This window comes from Ipomoea nil, unplaced genomic scaffold, assembly GCF_001879475.1.
Source record: "Ipomoea nil cultivar Tokyo-kokei standard unplaced genomic scaffold, Asagao_1.1 scaffold1026, whole genome shotgun sequence".
NCBI lineage: Eukaryota > Viridiplantae > Streptophyta > Magnoliopsida > Solanales > Convolvulaceae > Ipomoea > Ipomoea nil.
In genome coordinates, this window is record NW_017617454.1 from 486,284 (window position 1) to 505,052 (window position 18,769).

Below are 18,769 nucleotides of genomic sequence, written 5' to 3' on the forward strand. Positions count from 1 at the left end.
TATATCGCACATAATTGTATTTGGTACAATGGACACTGGTGCATATTAATGGTATAGTCGAAATATATCTTATAAATACCAGATAAAGAATATTGGCTCTGTTTGGTAAAAAAATTAGCCTATATGTTAATTTTAATTTATTTGACCACTATTAATTAGTTGATTTAATTAAAATATCAATATAAATGTTTGGTTAATTAGCTTTTTGCAACTCTAAAAAGGTTAAAATTAAAAAAGCTACTCCAAACAACTTTTTCAATTAGCTTTTTGAGAAAATAAATTATACCAAACAGCTATCAGCTAACAGTTAATTTACCAAACACTTTTTTTACAATCAACTAATGTTATAAATTATTTATACCATATAATTAACACAATCAGCTAACAGCTATCAACTATTAGCTAACCGTCATTTTACCAAACATGGCCTATTATATTTAAGATAGGATCGATCTCAATATAGAGCACTAGAAAATTTTGTTAAATACTGGATTACAAATATTATCAATATGATGATTGTATTTAGCATGATCCGCTTATTGAAGTAAAATTCAATTCAATAAATAGCATATAAAAATATGTTATAGATATTTAAAAAAGAAAAGTGAAATTGAGGGGCACTTTTGCAAACAAGAAGGTTATGTATTTTAGCCTTTGGACTATATTGCTCTGCGGTCACATGTCCCGTGGCTGCCGGCCCAGGTCGGGTAACAAAAAGCGCCGTCTAATATGAAGGCGACTCCGCCGGTTTACAAATCTCTCTCTCCCAACTTCTAATACTCTCTACGGTCTACTCTAAATCAGTCGCAGTAGTGAATCTGCTCATCCTCGAAGAGTTCAACAGCTATTCCTCATTGCTCATTCGATCTCTCTTCCGTGGTAATCTCTTACTCTCCATCTTTGAGGATACTCCCTGCCTTCGTGTGTATGTGCATATTCAGTATTATTTGGCGCAATGCCGTGTAAATTGCTTGAATATGTTTGGAATTCTTACTTGGAAGTCAACTACCGCGATCTGTAGATTTGCGTCTGGCTGAGATCCTTATATCTGTATGTAGAGTGTAGACTGAGCAGTATTTCTCTTTGATCGGTATAGTACTGTGTGTTCTGATCGATCCTGTTTGAAGAGAATGACCAGATCTCGAGACTGATAAGCTTTTGAGCAAATTGAGCACTACTTTATATATTATAATAGTTGCTAATTACTAGTAATTATTACTTAGAAATTAAATGTCGGTGTTGCTGATAGGCTGGAAGATAACAAGGATCTCTTTTTTTTTTTTTTCTTTTTTTTTTTTTTTTTGGGGGGGGGGGGGGGGGGGTGTTGGGTGGGTGGGTGCAGTGTTTACAATCGAGGCTTCACTGGGAGGTTTGAGTTTTTTTCTCTCCTTTTGTGTTTAACAAATAGTGGCTTGAACAAGATTTATTTTATTTTAAATCTGGAAAAGTAAATTTTATGTCCTTTTTTGAGTTCAAGTTTTTATATGGTGATGACCATCCACTTTCATTGCCCTTTGTGCTCCAAATCATAGATGTGGTATTGTGTACAATTGGAAGTTTTTCCCTATTGTATGATGTTAACTATTCTGGATAATTTGTTTTGGCTGAAATGTATAGATTAATGTCTGTTTAAATATATTAATGAATCTTCCCTGATCACTCTTTACCATTTAGGCATTCAAGTGCCAATGATGTCTGAGAAGGCTATGGGAGATCTTAATATACTGCCTGCAGCTGGGAAGATGAATGAAAGCTCCAGTAATGGAAGCATATCGAAGACACAGGCTGAGCATGGTGTTGAAAGATGTCAAGAAAATGACAAAGAGAAAACTGTTTCCGTAGTTCAAAATGGAGATGGCAAGCATAACTCTGGAACAGAAGCAGGAAATTCAGAAGTTGAATACATTGAGTCAGAGAATCTAAATGATGTAGAAGATGTAGATACGAGCCTGAAGGTATCCTAATAGACTATTCTATTCTGCTTTAAATAATGCTTGTTTAAATTTTTGAGCCAGTTCATTAGGTTTGCTATCTTCTTCTTTTTTGGGTATTGTTTTCTAGACACTCTTGGCGGGTCTGGACTCCAAAGACTGGGTTTTGGTGTGTGAGGCACTCAATGATGTACGCCGTTTGTGTATATTTCACAAAGAAACTATGCTTGACATGTTGTAAGTCTCCTTTTAATAATGATGGTATAAGATTGATATCTGGTAGTTATACTTCACTGCATATGGTGGAATTTTTTTGTACACAATCTTGTATGATTAATTTCTCTAAAATGAAACAGGGAAAAGGTATTCTCCCTAATTGTGAAATCACTGAAAAACCCCAGAAGTGCTGTTTGCAAAACTGCAATTATGACATCTGCTGACATTTTTAAAGCATATGGTGAAAGCATAGTTGATTCAATGGATCCAATGGTAATTTAAATTCTTCCCTAAATCCATTTTCCGCTTGTGTTGCACATAGTTTCATGACCATTTTGACACCTTGAGTAATTCTTGCTTCAATATGCCATTACTTAGCTTGTTCAACTTCTTCTGAAATCGTCCCAAGACAAACGATTTGTTTGTGAGGCAGCTGAGAGAGCCTTAATAGCGATGACGACTTGGGTTGCTCCAGTTCTATTGTTACCTAAGCTTCAACCTTATCTAAAACATAGAAACCCTCGAATTCGAGCAAAGACATCAATGTGCTTCTCCAGAAGTGTACCAAAACTGGTAAGAGTTGCATACTCTCTTCTTTCTCTACTTATTTTTCTTGGTTCTTTGCATCTGGCTCCTATTTGTAAAGTAAACAGGAACTTGATAATGGGTTCTGGAGTCTAGACTCTTTATTTATTTATTTATTTATTTATTTTATTTATTGATGTGAATCTTTCCCTTGTAACCCTTGTCTTCAATGCTGTGATTTGTGTATCCTGAGATTCAACCATTTCACGTGAGGACATGAATGGAATAAAAAGCAAGAGAATATGCTTTGTTCCTTTTTTAGGAAATGAGTTTGGATCTTTCACTTGTTTTGTTTTCAGTAAAATATGCTATCTTGTAATGGTGTGATTGATGCTTTGCAGGGAGTTGAGGGAATTGAAGCTTATGGTCTTGACAAGTTGATCCAAATTGCTGCATCTCAGCTTAGTGACCAACTTCCTGAGTCTAGGGAAGCTGCCCGTGCTCTTTTATTGGAACTGCAAAGTGTCTATGAGAAGAAAACAACAGCAGTGACCGAAGAAGATCAAGAAACAACTTCTTGGGAGCAATTTTGCCAATCAAAGCTCTCACCTTTGAGCGCTCAAGCTGTCCTTCGAGTGACCAATGTTCCTAGGGAGGGTCTTGTGCAGGGATCCTAACAAATTACACAAGCCGTAGCAGGTTTCTTTGGCTTTCCTTGTGTTTTGGGTTCATTTTCTTATACCTGTACATACCATGGAAGTTTGAGATGATGAGAGGCGGTTGCAGCAGCATTTAGTTGATTCTATAGATCCTATAGTAAACTAGCATATACGGTCACCTTTATTGCTATTTGTTGTCGGATTAATATTGTTGCGATTTTGCATCTTGATTGTTCTGTCTTTTATAATATTAATTAACGATTGATAAGCTGGACATCCTAATATTATTAATCTTGAGAAGTTGGCTTGATAGAAAGCAAAAGATGGAAAGCCATTTTTTAGATTATTATCAATTTCTGTTTCATTATTGAAATGATATTCTATCGTTTTGCTTCGATCACTCATCCACTCTCTATTTCTGAATTGAAAAAGGATGGAAGGTAGGTTGAAGCTGAGAAGAAAAGCTGTATTTGGTGCTGACGTGCCGGATCCGGTAAGTTTCACTTTTAATGCCACACTAATCAAGATAAAAAGGGAAAATTGTTTAATTATCACGTCATGTAACGATTAGTTCTCTTTAGTTTATTGGATAGGTAAGAATTTACTTAATTAGTTCGTTCAACAATGAAGGAAGTCTTACCTTAGTAAGACGGAGTTGGACTTTGTAATAAGGCTGTGCGTATCAAATGAAAACACAATGAAATTGACATTGAAAGTTTACCGACCGTAATTATCAAGTTTGTATTTGAATATCATAAATTTTATTCTCATCGATACTCTATTGAATGTAGCGATTTGTTTTCTTTAATGTATTGGGTACGTAAGAAATGACGTTTACTTGGTTAATTAGCCAGTTCAACAATGAACAAAGTTCATCTTAAAACGGCAACAAAGCTGTGCGTTCAAATCAAGTGGTGACGTGACAGGCAGAATCGCTTTGACAATCGACATGACTAAGGTTGGACGAAGTTTCCATCACAATTCACAATGTTCTTTTTCCACCATTGAACATGCCACTTCTTGCTTTCTGCCGAATCAAATAAGACGAGGACCAAGAGACAAAAGAAGACACCAAATTACCTTAAATAGGTGCTTAAATAGGTAAACATGATTTTTTATAATTAAAAGTTTAATCACATAAGATCTTCTTAATGTTATTATGGAGTATTATATTACATATATATGAGTATTTTAATGCTGAAATATAAAAAGATTTAGGGAGCATTTAGTAAACTTATCCAAAAAATTACTTTGAATAGGTTTTTGAATTTTAACATTTTAGAGAAATGTAATAAAAAATTAATTAATCAAACACTCATATTAATTATTTAATCAAGTCAAACAGTTAATAGTGATTAAATAAGTAAAAATTGATTGATATGGTAACTATTTTACCAAACATGAATGAAAATGAAATAAGTATGGAAAATGGATTTTTGTGATTGCCGTGCCTACAAAAAGGCCTCCATACACGTGAAGATAGCCAAGAAGACAAAGATCATATGATGTCTTCTCATCATAATCCACATGTTGTTCTTTTCCCATTCATGTCTAAAGGCCACACCATCCCGCTACTGCAGTTGGCTCGCCTCCTCCTCCTCCGCCGCGGCGTCGCCCTCACCATCTTCACTACTCCCGCCAACCGCCCCTTCTTCTCCAAATCCCTCTCCGATGTCGTCGACGCCATCTCCCTCATCGACCTGCCATTCCCGGAAAACATCCCCGGCGTGCCGCCGGGAATTGAGAGCACCGATAAACTCCCTTCCATGTCCCTCTTCCCGGCTTTTGCCGCCGCCACCAAGCTCATGAAACCTCACTTCGAACGGGCGTTGAACGCTCTCCCTCCCGTTTCCTTCATGATCACCGACGGCTTCCTCGGCTGGACTCTCGACTCGGCTAACAACCTCGGAATCCCCCGCCTCGTGTATTTCGGTATGAGCTACTTCTCCTCCGTCGTGTCCCGCTCCGTCACTTCCGCTGGCCTAATACTGAAACCAAACGGCGACGACGAGGCGTTCACGGTGCCGGATTTTCCATGGCTCAGTGTCACCAGAAACGATTTCGATGCCCCGTTTCGAGACAGAGAGCCCAAAGGCCCACTTTTCGATTTTGTAACGGAGCAAATGGTGGCCACTGTAAACAGTCACGGTTTGGTGATGAACAGTTTCTGCGATCTCGAGCATGTTTATATGGAATTCTATAACCGCAACCTGGTGCCCAAATCATGGCCCGTCGGACCTTTCTGCTTGGCAGAGCCGCGGAGAAAACCCCCGCCGGAAAATCAAGAAAAGCCGTCCTACATCAAATGGCTGGACGGGTTTCACGAACAGGGGAAGCAAGTTCTGTACGTGGCATTCGGGTCTCAAGCGGAGATATCCCCGGAGCAATTGCGGGAGATTAAAGTTGGGTTAGAGGAATCCGAAGTGAATTTCTTGTGGGTGGTTAGAACCCACGAATCGGAGCTCGATGGGTTCGAAGACAGAGTGAAGAACAGGGGATTATTGGTACGGGAGTGGGTTGATCAGAGGGAAATTCTCGGCCACCCGAGCGTGAACGGGTTCGTGAGCCACTGCGGGTGGAACTCCGTATTGGAAAGCATATGCGCGGCGGTTCCGATAGCGGCGTGGCCGATGATGGCGGAGCAGCACCTGAACGCGAGGATGGTGGTGGAGGAGATGAAGATCGGGGTGAGAGTGGAGTCGTGCAATGGGTCGGTGAGAGGGTTTGTGAAGTCGGAAAGCGTGGAGAAGGCGGTGAGGGAATTGATGGAAGGAGAAATTGGTAAAAGTGCGAGGAAGAAAGTTAAAGAGCTCAGTAATTCCGCCATTAACGCCATTAAAGAAGGTGGCTCTTCCTGGCTCAAATTAGATGAGCTCATTAACGAGTTTCATGCAAAAATGAAAAAGAATCCTGACATGTGATCTGACGTACACATCTGCTCCAGTACTCCCATAATAATAAAGGAAAACAGTAGAATTATTTCCTATTATCATCTTATATTTTTAGTCTCATATTTTGAATATGAACACTTTTTTTTTTGGAATTTATCTGACAAAAATAATCTATCTTTTTTTGGAACACTTTACTCCCATGTCCGCAAGTTTAAGGTTTTCTAGGGAGAACATTGAGTTTGTCTCTTAGATCATTTAGCCTTGCTATGGTTAGTGACTTGATGAATATGCATGTCAGTTGGTCTTTTTGTAGAGAGGTAGCTTCTTTGTAGTTCTTTTGATGCTACTTTGTTCCATTAGTACCAAATTGCTCTCTATGTAGGAGGTTGTGGGTTCGAGCCTCAGTGGAAGTGGACAGATACTACATTGTAACAGAGTCAAATAAAATAATCCAAAATTTTCAGCTGCAGGACAGAACCGGAACACTCATCCCGAGCACAGCTACAACGGAACACAAGTTGAGTAGTTGAGTCTTCCAGAACATATAGTTGCGGTGGTTTTTTTGGTAGGGTTTGTAGCCATGGATCATTTGGTCTACTAATACCAAATGAGAATAATAATTCTGTAAATAATTTTATTATTGCTCAATCCATGAAGATTTAAAGTACATGATCAAGAGATGTATTTATAAAGATACAAAGAGTCCCCGTCAGAAAATGAATAATAAATAATAATATTCCTTCTCCCATAAATGATGATAATATTCCTAATAATATAAGAAGAGGGAGAATAAATTATAGTATGCGAATAAAGAGTCGTAATAAATCATGGCAGGATGATGTTATTAGAGAAGATTGGAAATGATATAATTATTCACATGTCATGCTAATATTGTCATTATTTATTTGTTTAAATATTTTGGTTAAACATTCAACTAATAACGTGTCATACACTCATATATGATATTTTTAGAAAATATATAGCAAAAAAAAAAAAAAAAAAAACTACTCAACAAAAATCACAATAATATAAAGTGAGCAACGATCAACAAGTAACAATTTTATTTTTTAATTTTTAATTTTGTTAATTGTAGGTTAAGTAATTTCTAAATCGTATGCCTCAACATTCAACAATAAGCCTTCACCTTTATTGTCATATATTTTGTTTTATAGTTTGGGAAGAATATATTTTGTTTTATATTATTTCAAACGATTGTTATACATGTATAGTAGTTAAATTTGTGGCCTATATTACTCCATGAAAGAGACATTGATATTTGCTCCACTTTGTTAACCGCTATTTCTTGCATAAAGTAATGAGCGCCGGTCAATTTTGATGTCTACACGTAGGGTACTACAGTCTGTCATTCGTCTAAGAAACCAAAATATAAAATGGAAATTTATAAGTCATAAGTTTCTAGAAGAACATCCATGTGTAACTTTAAGGCCACACGAAATATTGAAAATGAAGCCCCCGAGGCAGTGGCATGTGAAGAACACCTACATTTAAGATTCTAGGCTATACCATAAATAATTTGTAGATAAACTCTACCAATTTAATTAGGCATTAAAGCTAGACACATTCAATTTACACCCTCATGGACTATGGGGCTGATGGCAAATTATAGTCTATTTTATATTGTAGATCCTAGTTCAAAAATAATCTTCAAATTTATAGTTGACACATTATATACTTACAGTTGATAGTTTATATACGTGTAATTATAATATTATGTGTCAGCAATTATCAAGTCAGATTCTGTATCTATAGTTAACACATTTTGTACCTGCAGTTGATAATTTCTATACCTATAATTATCATATTATATGTCATCAATTATCAAGTTATTTGTTTACACGTACAGAAATAGTTAATTGTAGGAACAAAATGTATTAACTGATGGTAAAGAATTTTTATATTAAGGTTCAAATGCAATATGAACCATGGTCCATGGTATAATAATTGGGGGTTGGTTCAGTGGGTTATCAAAAAAAATATATATATTGAGAAGAGAGGTTCGGTTTACATCCTCGTGGACTTTGGGCTAGTTCGGTGGGTTATCAAAAAAAATAAAAAAAAATTTACAGCTGCCAATTTTACTATCATTGCTCCAAAGTCATATCCTTGCAACTGCCATTATTTGGCATATTCCCTCAAATAACATTGTAAAAGTTTTCAATTATTGTATATTGCAAAAGTATGTTAGAAATGAGAAATCTCACCACATCTCACATTTTTGTTTTACTCTTTACTTTCTTTTTGGCTTGAAAGAAGCCAGCTTTGGCCGGCAAATCTTGATATGCTTAAATTACTATGTGAAATGGACTTCTTGGACTGTGTTGCCAAACCTGTTACAATCAGTGTCACAAACATTTATGAACCAAAACAACATTTCTGTAATAACAAGAGATCAAACTCACCACTGGCTTTCCAAGATTGGAAATAACTCGACTTTTCAACCATTTGAAGCAATGCAGCCTGCACTTGAGATAGATTGTTAACAGGTGATGTTGAAGACCCCTTTACAATGGCTGAAGCCTTTCTCAGTACCTGCAATAGGTGTATAAGTGGATACCTCAATACAATTGCGGCTATCTTCATCTTCATCTCAGTTAAAGACGTATATCTTGGATTTTCACTGCCTTCATCCATGGGTTGCGTTCTCAAGATAGATATGTTATCAGCACTGAATAACCCGGGTTGTGAAGGTGGAGATTGGGGCGGTTTTCTGGAAAGCAACTGTTACGGTGAAGCGTTTCGTGACTACCTTTATGCATTGGGACTAAGAGCAAATCAGACAGGACAGTTATACCTGAATTCCACTGAGCAAAAGAATTGCTTTACTGAAATGAAGAATCATGGGGTAGATTTCTTGAGCTGTGGAACCGATAAGCTAACATCCGGTCGTGGTGGTTGTTCAGATTTCTCTATCCATGATGTCAAAATCCGGTTGGGGGCCGATCTCAGTAGTTTGAATGAGAGCTGTGGATTCCCGGGTAAGCCCGATCAAGGGGGTCAGTCATGTGGTTCCTGTTTAAATAGCTGGAAACAGATAAAAGGGCTGCACTTTCAAGATGGCAAAAATATGGAGGTTGAATCTGATATATGTAGGTTTGCGGTTTTGGTGTCACTAACAAGTGGCATTATTGAACATAAGATGAGGGTTAGGAATCTTTATAATTGCCTTGAGAATCAGCAGACTGATATAGGCAAGCAATCTAATTTGCACTTGCTTCAGTTCCTGGGATAAAATTATTGGCTACAACAGTAAATGGCAATAGAGTTTCACTAACCTTTCCTCGGTTTATATGAATGATCGTTGCAGATTCTGTAGCAGAAGAGCAAAAAGAGAAGCCGAAATCTAGACAAGGTGATTCTCCCACTTGTTTATCTTTTGCTTCTGTTGCTAAAAATCTAAAATGAAAGATACTCTCATGAATAGAATATCAATCTTCTTGCTAAACAACAGAATTCAAACAGGCCTTTTTGTACTGATTGGAGGCGGTATAGCATTCGTGGTGGCAGTATTTATCTATGTGAGCATTCTTATTAAAAAACGACAGACATTAGATCTGCCAATCAAGAAAGCTGGTATGTATGCATCATTGACTCTTCATATATGCAAGAAGTGTCTAATTAATGCAACGCAAAATTCATAGCAAACTGCTAATTACTTTGCCAGAAAGGAAACTCGAATTACCAGAGGACTCCGGTTATCTAAAAGTGCCCGTTGAGGATATCTATTCTGCCACAAACAATCTTAACGAGTCCAATTGCATTGGTGAAGGCACAGCAGGTAAGCATGCAACTCATTCTGTTAGTATATCAGAGTCTTAAGATTCTGAAACCGTTTCAACCTACAATCAGGAAGGGTGTACAAGGGCATTTTGTTCGATAACCAGCATGTTGCAGTCAAGCACATCATTAAAGATGGATGCATGGAGACCTTTCTTAGGGAAGTCAGAAGCTTAACACACGTTCGTCATCCAAACCTGGTCGCCTTGCTAGGTTATGGTAAAAATGACGAGGAATGCTTCCTGATTTATGAACTTTGTCCCAATGGCAATCTAGCACAGTGGCTTTTTGGTACTCACTCTCTCAACTTTAAAGGGTCAAATCCCATTGTCCATCTTTCTTCTTTATGCTGATCTGATAGCTGCTGCTAACAGGAATGGATACAGCTCTATCCTGGATTAAGAGGCTCGAGATTGCTATCAATAGTGCTCAAGGTCTTCGGTTCCTCCATACATACCCTGAAGGCAGCATCATCCACCGTGACATAAAGGTTAGTAGAATGCAAGAAAGATTGCAAAAGTACTAAAGTTAATCTATCAGAAGAATCTGAAAAAGATATCTTGCATTTTACAGCCAACAAACATCCTCCTAGGAAAGAATCTCGAAGCAAAGCTTTCCGACTTTGGCCTGTCAAAAGTTATCGATCAAGGTAAATCCTATGCGAGCTCAGAGGTGAGAGGAACCTTTGGTTATGTTGATCCAGAGTACCAATGCAACAGACGAGTAAATTCAGCAGGCGATATCTACAGTTTTGGAATTGTACTTCTGCAAATCCTCTCTGGAAGGAAGGTTATAAATATGAATATGGCAACACCAGTACCACTGAACAAAATTGTAATCACTTCTAACTACTCTTTTGTCCCATTTCTATTATGCTAAAATATGCAGCATTATTAGTTACCCTTTCTGCCTTACCAGGCCAAATCCATTAGTACTAGGGAAGGCAGCACATTCGGATTCGTTGATCCAAGACTCCATGGAGAGTATTCAGTAGAGGCTTTTGAAGCCACATTTGACCTAGCTCTGGCATGCACTGCACCAACGCATCAAAGGCCTTGTATCAAACAAGTTGTCACAAAATTAGAAGAGGCCCTTGCCATATCAATGAAGGCAAAAGCATCAAGTCCTCAATTTTAACAGTATATATATATATATATATATATATATATATATATATATATATATATATATATATATATATATATATATATATATATATATATATAGCAACTAGGATTTATTGGAAATTTTTTAGTTAATTCTCCTTAGCAATTAACATGAGTGATAATGTCTTCTATTGAACCTGTTCTAGAGTCAGATGTATGAATGTTGTTTTTCCAGATATCATAAACTATTTCTAGAGAATTACAAAAAGGACAAAATCTAAACCCTCAAAAAAAAATAAATCAAAACAGGTGGTTTGGTAGGCTCTTCATCTGGAACAGCAACTCTGCAAGTATTAAATTAAACCTACATTATCAGCCTGAAAAATTAGAACTTTCAGTCAATAAGTATTAAAACTACCAAGAAAAGCAGATTATTAAATAATATAAGTACTTAAATTCGGCAAGGAAAGAAGATAAGAAGAGACTACGTTAGGAGACCAGCAATCAAAGCTCCGTAGGTTCTTATGAGCGGGGAAAACCAATTTATTTATATTCCCCAATTTTCACCAAAATTCTATTGCGTGGATGACATCTGACTCGGAAAAAATCATCAGAAACGAGAAGGAAAGGAAAGTATATCACATTATCACCGATCAAGGAGGTGGGTAAGCCCGAAACAGAAACCGGAAATTCACACGAATGGGAAGAACACAGAGATTTCCGGTGACAATGAAACAGAATTACAGTGCGGAAGGGAGAATGCGAGTGAGAGAGAACAAAGACGAGGCGGAGACGGCGGAACCGCGGAATGGAGCTGCAGTTGGGAAGCAAGCGCGCGAAGATCAACGGCAATACAATACGGGCCGGACTCTTATTGGGCTTGAAAATCATGGGCTTTCTTCTTGTGAGAACTGGGAAGAAACTGGGCTGTGAAAGTGGGCTGAAAAGGTGTCCAGTAAAGAGATCCCAGTTTCAAGAGGCCCATTAAAGGTACACGCTCAATTCGCGCGGGAGAGAACGAAGTCGGTATAATTTCGGTAACGGAAAACTGAAAAGAAATAATACTCTGAATTATTATACACCTTCTCGTCATATTTTATTTATCTAATTCGATTAATTATACTTAAAATTATTTTTAATTTTTATTAAATCTAGTATTAATATATAAAATTTATATACCAGGACTATGTGGTCTAATGGTATCCGGGTTGGACTTTCATTTGGAAGATTGTATGAAAGATTGTAAGTTCGAGCCTCAGTAGAGGCGTTATTAGCTCTTTGTATTTCAGTAGGTTGAGAAAGTATATGAACAGATACTACAATGTAATAGCGCTAGTAGCATTCAAAAAAAAATATAAAATTTATATATTTAAAAATTATATTAAAAGTATTATTTATTGCGGAAAAATTAAATTTAAAAATAATTAAAATTGACTAGAAAAAATAAGTAAGAAAGAGTTGGAGCTCCACGCGGGCCGCATGATGCGTCCTCCATCTTCCTTCAGCCAACCGAACTTCTTCTCATAATCGAAGAATTCTATTGAGATCGAAATTCATATGATAACGACAATCGTAAATTATGTTGAGAATCGCAAGTAATAATCAAAACTAGGAGTTTGCGTCACTCTCAGTCTCACTTCATCTATTTTGATTTACCAAACAGGGACTTCGCACCTGAATCCATGGCTGATGCTACCGAAAACTCCGCCGAATCGAAGCTTAAAGACGCCGGCGCCGCCGCAGCCGGTGGAGTTTCCACTATCTATCGTGGATGGTTTTCTGAAATCAGTCCCCTGTGGCCCGGTTCGTACTATCTTCCTCTCCTCCAAACCTGATTTTATTTTCATGGATTGCTACTGTATTTTATTCCACAGTGTATTTGTTTTTTCCTTATTTTATTTTATTTTTGTCGCTATATGTTGACTGTTGAGGATTAATTTGAGAAGAATTTCCCAACTGTTCTAAGTTGTTGACTGTTGAGTGTAAATATTAATAAATAAATAAATAAGGGCGCATGTGTTCATTTGCACGTTGAGGATAATTATAAAACTGATAATATTTCAATACTATTGAGTGTGTTTTGAGTTGCAGGGGAAGCGAACTGCTTGAAGATGGAGGAAATTATTTTCCAGCAAAAGTCTAAGTACCAGGACATTCTGGTGTTTAAGGTGCCAATAGTTTGTTCTTGTGGAAACATATTAAGTTTCATTTCTAAGTGATACGGTATCCAACTTCTAAGGTGGCTTTGTTTTGTTGTTGCAGTCTGGGACTTATGGAAATGTTCTTGTACTGGATGGTGTAATCCAAGTTACAGAGAGGGATGAATGTGCATACCAAGAGATGATTGCGCACCTTCCACTCTGCTCTATATCAAATCCGAAGAAGGTTCTCTTAATATCTTGTGATTAGTAGATTCTATTGTTGCCTTAGATTTGACATTGAATAGATATAAATGTACTTCTATGGATGCCATGGAAGAATGTATATTTTTGCTTCTACCTCCTTGTGTTATAAATTGTATACATTCTTCAGGTTTTGGTTATTGGAGGAGGAGATGGTGGTGTTCTGAGGGAAGTTTCTCGTTATTCTTCTGTTCAACAAATTGACATTTGTGAGATAGATGAAATGGTGATTGATGTAAGTATTAGTGTATAACAAATCATTCCACACTAAAAATAGTAATCATAAAGTTTTGGTTTTGTTCATGGACACTCTTACTGTATGCTACTTTATTGATGGAAATGAAATGCTGGTTGGTTATGATCATGTAATTGACACTGCTTTCTCTAGTTTGTAAATTTTTTAATTTTTTTTTTTTTTGTATTTTTGAGTTTAATGTATCTGGAACATGAAGGCTGCTCTGCTTATATGAAGAAAGCTTGACCAATATTTGTTGTTTCTGAACATGTAAACCTGCTATTATCATATTTCCTGTTTTTATTTTCCCCTTCTTGTACTTCCCAGGTTGGTAAAAAGTTTTTCCCTAGGCTGGCAATTGGGTATGAGGATCATCGAGTTAGAGTTCATGTTGGTGATGGTAAAATTCAAATTTCCATATTTGTTTAAATTCAGTAACTTATCATTTTCTCCACTGGGTACTTTTATCACCTCTTCCATGCTTTGAGCTTCAAGTTTACTCAATCTTGCAGGGGTTGAGTTCTTGAAGGGTGTTCCTTCTGGTACTTATGATGCTATTATAGTTGATTCATCAGATCCTATTGGTTTGTTTTCTCTACCTTTGACCATTCTCCTAGCTGAATTATATGGTGGGATATCTAACCATTATTAGTTTGACCCTCGTACTGTGGTCTAATGGTTTCAGGGCCTGCAGAAGAGCTGTTCAAGAGGCCTTTCTTTGAATTGGTGGCCAAGGCTCTTCGACCAGGTGGCGTGGTGTCTACTCAAGCAGAAAGTTTTTGGCTTCATCTGGACATTATTGAAGGCATTGCTGCAAATTGCCGCCAGATATTTAAAGGCTCGGTGAATTATGCGTGGACATCAATACCTACATATCCAAGGCATGCTGCCTTTTTGAACTTGACCAATTGTCTATACCTGCATGCGAAAGAGATATTGTATGAATTATCATATCATGTTAAATAGACACGTACTCTTACCACTTTATTATTGTAATTTAATTGCAGTGGGATGATTGGTTTCATGCTTTGCTCCACTGAAGGACCCCCCGTCGATTTTAGGCATCCAGTGCATTCATTTGATGAGGGCGGAAGCCATGACACTGCTAAAGAACCACTGAGATACTACAACAAAGAGGTCATAATCTTTGTCTTATATTAGCCTGTCAATAATGCTAAGTAAGTTTCCCCTACTTCACACTATCATCACATGCCTCTGCAGATTCATTCCGCTGCATTCTGTTTGCCATCTTTTGCAAAGAAGGTTCTTGAACCAAAATTTAAGTGATTCTCCACGAGTCGACACAACACAACAAGGGACTTTTGGTTGATGCAGCTCAAGATAAGTGATATACTTTTTCCCATTATCTTTTTGGGTAAAAGTCCAGGAATTGGCCCAAACTAATATGCATATCAGTGTCTAGTGCATTCTTTACTTTATGGATTGGCATTATGTGTATAGATTGGTGCTTTTCATAATAAGTAATTGCAGTTATATGACAAATAATTAAATTGACAAGCATTCTTAGCCATAGAAAACCTTCAATAATAAAAATTGACAAGTGCTTTTGCTGATGGAAGACATTGTTGTGATCAGTAGTGGGCATGAACCCAACAAAAGATGTCAAATTTTGGTGGGACCACCAAGTCTTTTATCTGGACATGGTGAAATGGCATCCATCAGATAACTATGTGTCAAGGCAGCATGCTGTCCTTACCCACACTAGTTTTTGGAACAAGAAATTCTGGAGCACATGAAAACACGTGTGTATACACGTGTGTGGCTCGATTCTTGGCTATGTTAAATGCCCTGAATCTGAGGGTGTGCATAGCATAGCAGATTAGCAGGCAGACAATCTTGTTTGTTTACAGGAAGTTTCAAATCTTCCTGCACTATTTAAGTATTTTATGTTGGGTAAAAATATTGTTTTCTTGGCAGACATGCCTGCTTGTATGGAGACTGCTCGATCCTCGAGCGATCGTATGTAGATTAAACAGGAATATTTGGGTCAACGGGGAGGAGCTGTTAGGTTCAATTATTTGATTTTTATTTTTTATATAGCGTCATGGAGATTCTCTCTCTCTCTCTCTCTCTTTCTGTAGAGTCTGGAAGTGAATGCGATGGATCTTCCTGCCACCTAATTAAACCATACTGCTTCATCGTATGGGTTCCAGATGGCCTTAACATGCGCCATTCGTTTAATGGCCTGCTGTTTCTTAATACTAGGGAGGGGAGTATTAATTAATGTCATTTTCCATCTTTTTAAATGAGAATAAGAGTTTCACAATTAATTATTAATATTAGTGTGTTCAATCATATTAGTGGCAAGATATCTAGGGGTCCAAGATTTGATTCAAGAAAATGATATATAAGGCCCCATCGGAAAATATTTGAGGGAAAATGTCATTGAAAAAAATTACTAGAAAGATGATTCTATTGTTTAGTTTATGGAAAAGAAATTACTATGAATGTAAAGAATAATAAGTGTAAACATTAAAATACATTTATATAACCTCTATGAAAAAACAAAACATTAGTCATCTCCAAAAAAACTAAGGAAAGCATTTTTCTTGTATAGAAAATTTCATTTTTTTCTCAAATTTAAGGAAAATATTTTCCTTGGAAAACCTTTTCCATCCAACCAAACATATTCTAAAAAATATAAGTTAAACTCATTAGATCTGACTTAATAAAATTGGTTTTTTTATTTTTTTAAATTGAGTATAGGATTTGAATTCAAAATTGCTATTACTGATGTACATATATTTCGTGCCCCTTACTACACCAATTTATGGCAATACATTAGGCAGTGGTCACAGCTAAAAGCAACGTTTGGGCAATGCAAAGGAATACTTCTAAGTTGTACCTAAGCAACTATCATTTGTTGGTTGCTGTGTCACAAGCAAGTTCCAACCAAACAAATGTGCGTGTAAAAATGGGCAAAAAATATCTAAGAAACATACAACGTCGTAAAGTACCGTAACATACTTGGGCACGAAATTTTCTTTTTCCGCCACTGAGAATAAATTTTGTTCTTGGCCGGGCAAAATTCTTTCTGTTCTCGTATGATTCATGTCGGAGTTCTTCTACAATGCACGACAACACTTCGGTCGGTTTGGTAATTATTTGATCACTATTAGTTGTTTGACTTGGTTAAATATTCAATATAAGTGATTGATTAATTAGCTTTTTGTAACAACTTATTGTTTCAAAATGTTAAATTTTAAAAAAACTTATCAAAGTAGCTTTTTTCGATCATATTTTTGATAAAATCATTTTGCATGTAATCATCTAACAACTAATTTATCAAACATATTTCTACAATCAACTAGTCAAACTTACTAATATAATCAGTTAATCGTTATTTACCAAACACCACCTTTCATTCTTTGGAGGGAGTAATTGAGAATTGACCACTCTAAATTAATTTTAAATTTACAGGATTCAAAGAAAGTAGTCAAGTCAAAAACATGTTGTTGTAAAGTCGTGTTCAGGTCTTATTATGGTTATAATAAAAATAGTTCATGTAATAATTAAAAAAAAAAACAATTTAAAATTATTTGTGGGTTTTTTTGGTACTTGAGATGTACAATAATTTACTTCAATCAATTTTTTTTAAACACATGTGACATATCAGAACAATTCTAATTAAATTAGTTTGATAGTTGATTTGATAATTACAAAGAACAGCCTATTAGCTAGGGTAAGAGCATCCGCTATAGAGAAAATTTGAGAGTTAATGTCAGAAATAATTTTTCCAAGTGAAGATCAAAGCTGATATGGGAATGGAATAATTCAAAAAGAATCCTCATGTAAGGGATTGAGATATTTCTTTTCCTAAGGTTTTAAACATTTAATTTGTTTATTTTTATTAAATGGTGGGTACATACAAATTGAGAAATAATTCAAAACTGATGTGGAGAAGAGTTTTTTGTGATTGAGTGAGATAGTGAAAGATGAGGTGGATGCTGGGATCCACAAATAATTGAGAAATAACCCCAACTGATAAAAATGCTCTAATAGGGTTCATAGGAATCCAAAACCTTGAAGACTGCTATTCGGACAAATCAATAAAACAAATATGCACTATTCAATTTTCTTTAGATTAAAATATATAATTAATATTCCTTTCGAAAAAAATATAATTAATATGAAAATATCTATATTGCTTCTATGTATTTTGTTTTTGCACGTTTTATTTTGTTGTTAGAGGAATTGAGGTATTAGACCAATAATATGCATGAGATTAATACTTCAATTTCATATGTATGTATTATGTAACAGTGCTCTTGAAAGAGTTAATTCTAAACATATTTAACTAAAAATTTTGACAAATATAAATGCAATATTATGTATTTAATATTTGTACATAATATTTCATTCCATCAATTTACTTGATTATCAAATGAGTTGGATCCTTTTTATTCTACCTTGTCCCTAACTTTTTTGGTTTCATGCTAAGTTTATTTGGTGCACATTAACAATATGTCTTAGAACTTAGAAGCTACCAATTTTTTCTTCTAACCAAGTGGTATCAATAAATGAATACATATAATATTTTTTTATAGAAAAAGTTGTTGTGTAAAAGATTAGGGAAAATGGTCAAATAGGCTCTCGAACTTTAGCTTAAAAGTTAATTAGGCCCTTAAACTTTTTAAAGGTGCAATTACACTTATCAACAATTCATTTAGGTGCAATGAAGCCCAAAAACAAGTTAATGACCTGCTATCACAGGTCATTAGGGTTCAGGCCACCTTCCGGCGAATTTTTCGACAAAAGTAAGTGACTAGCAACCGATCCAGATTTGCCAAAAATTTCTCCGGTCACTTCTTTTGTCGAAAATTTCGCCGGTCACTTTTTTTTTTTTGTCGAAAAATTCGCTGAAAGATGACCTGAACCCTAATGACCTGCTATCATAGGTCATTAATTTGTTTTTGAACTTCATTGCACTTAAATGAATTATTGATGAGTGTAATTGCACATTTAAAAAATTTAAGAACCTAATTAAC

The 18,769-nt window shown here is 36.1% G+C and overlaps 5 protein-coding genes across 9 annotated transcripts; 4 read left to right on the plus strand and 1 right to left on the minus strand.

Moving 5' to 3' along the window:
- Window positions 1-660: 660 nt before the first annotated feature.
- On the plus strand, window positions 661-3,676 carry LOC109180554. The gene is made up of 6 exons (XM_019330188.1): window positions 661-879; window positions 1,675-1,955; window positions 2,062-2,168; window positions 2,288-2,420; window positions 2,526-2,720; window positions 3,074-3,676. The coding sequence occupies exons 2-6, from the start codon at window positions 1,689-1,691 to the stop codon at window positions 3,347-3,349; spliced, it is 978 nt and encodes a 325-aa protein (XP_019185733.1). The 5' UTR covers window positions 661-879; window positions 1,675-1,688; the 3' UTR covers window positions 3,350-3,676.
- A 1,102-nt stretch (window positions 3,677-4,778) lies between these two features.
- Window positions 4,779-6,383, plus strand: LOC109180552 (UDP-glycosyltransferase 90A1). Its single transcript, XM_019330186.1, has one exon. The coding sequence runs from the start codon at window positions 4,834-4,836 to the stop codon at window positions 6,250-6,252; it is 1,419 nt and encodes a 472-aa protein (XP_019185731.1). The 5' UTR covers window positions 4,779-4,833; the 3' UTR covers window positions 6,253-6,383.
- Window positions 6,384-8,333: 1,950 nt separating this feature from the next.
- On the minus strand, window positions 8,334-10,009 carry LOC109180555. 4 transcript variants are annotated; one of them, XM_019330191.1, is made up of 6 exons: window positions 9,923-10,009; window positions 9,516-9,636; window positions 9,035-9,264; window positions 8,798-8,961; window positions 8,643-8,700; window positions 8,334-8,556 (listed from the first exon to the last, which is right to left on the minus strand). In XM_019330191.1, exons 3-6 carry the CDS (start codon window positions 9,080-9,082, stop codon window positions 8,464-8,466), a joined length of 363 nt encoding a protein of 120 aa, XP_019185736.1. In that variant the 5' UTR covers window positions 9,083-9,264; window positions 9,516-9,636; window positions 9,923-10,009; the 3' UTR covers window positions 8,334-8,463. The 4 variants fall into 4 exon arrangements, with proteins under 4 accessions (XP_019185736.1, XP_019185737.1, XP_019185735.1 ...); XM_019330192.1 differs by having other exon boundaries at window positions 8,334-8,570; XM_019330190.1 differs by having other exon boundaries at window positions 8,334-8,570; window positions 8,643-8,961; window positions 9,035-9,252.
- LOC109180553 (probable LRR receptor-like serine/threonine-protein kinase At5g48740) lies at window positions 9,229-11,162 on the plus strand. Its single transcript, XM_019330187.1, has 8 exons — window positions 9,229-9,431; window positions 9,548-9,592; window positions 9,703-9,813; window positions 9,905-10,018; window positions 10,090-10,308; window positions 10,392-10,507; window positions 10,591-10,851; window positions 10,936-11,162. Exons 1-8 carry the CDS (start codon window positions 9,308-9,310, stop codon window positions 11,152-11,154), a joined length of 1,209 nt encoding a protein of 402 aa, XP_019185732.1. The 5' UTR covers window positions 9,229-9,307; the 3' UTR covers window positions 11,155-11,162.
- Window positions 11,163-12,588: 1,426 nt separating this feature from the next.
- LOC109180153 (spermidine synthase 1-like) lies at window positions 12,589-15,339 on the plus strand. Of its 2 annotated transcripts, XM_019329625.1 has the most exons (10): window positions 12,589-12,695; window positions 12,787-12,926; window positions 13,215-13,291; window positions 13,386-13,508; window positions 13,656-13,760; window positions 14,088-14,160; window positions 14,273-14,344; window positions 14,446-14,641; window positions 14,768-14,897; window positions 14,982-15,339. In XM_019329625.1, exons 2-10 carry the CDS (start codon window positions 12,806-12,808, stop codon window positions 15,045-15,047), a joined length of 963 nt encoding a protein of 320 aa, XP_019185170.1. In that variant the 5' UTR covers window positions 12,589-12,695; window positions 12,787-12,805; the 3' UTR covers window positions 15,048-15,339. The 2 variants fall into 2 exon arrangements, with proteins under 2 accessions (XP_019185170.1, XP_019185169.1); XM_019329624.1 differs by having other exon boundaries at window positions 12,593-12,926.
- The last annotated feature ends 3,430 nt before the right edge of the window (window positions 15,340-18,769 follow it).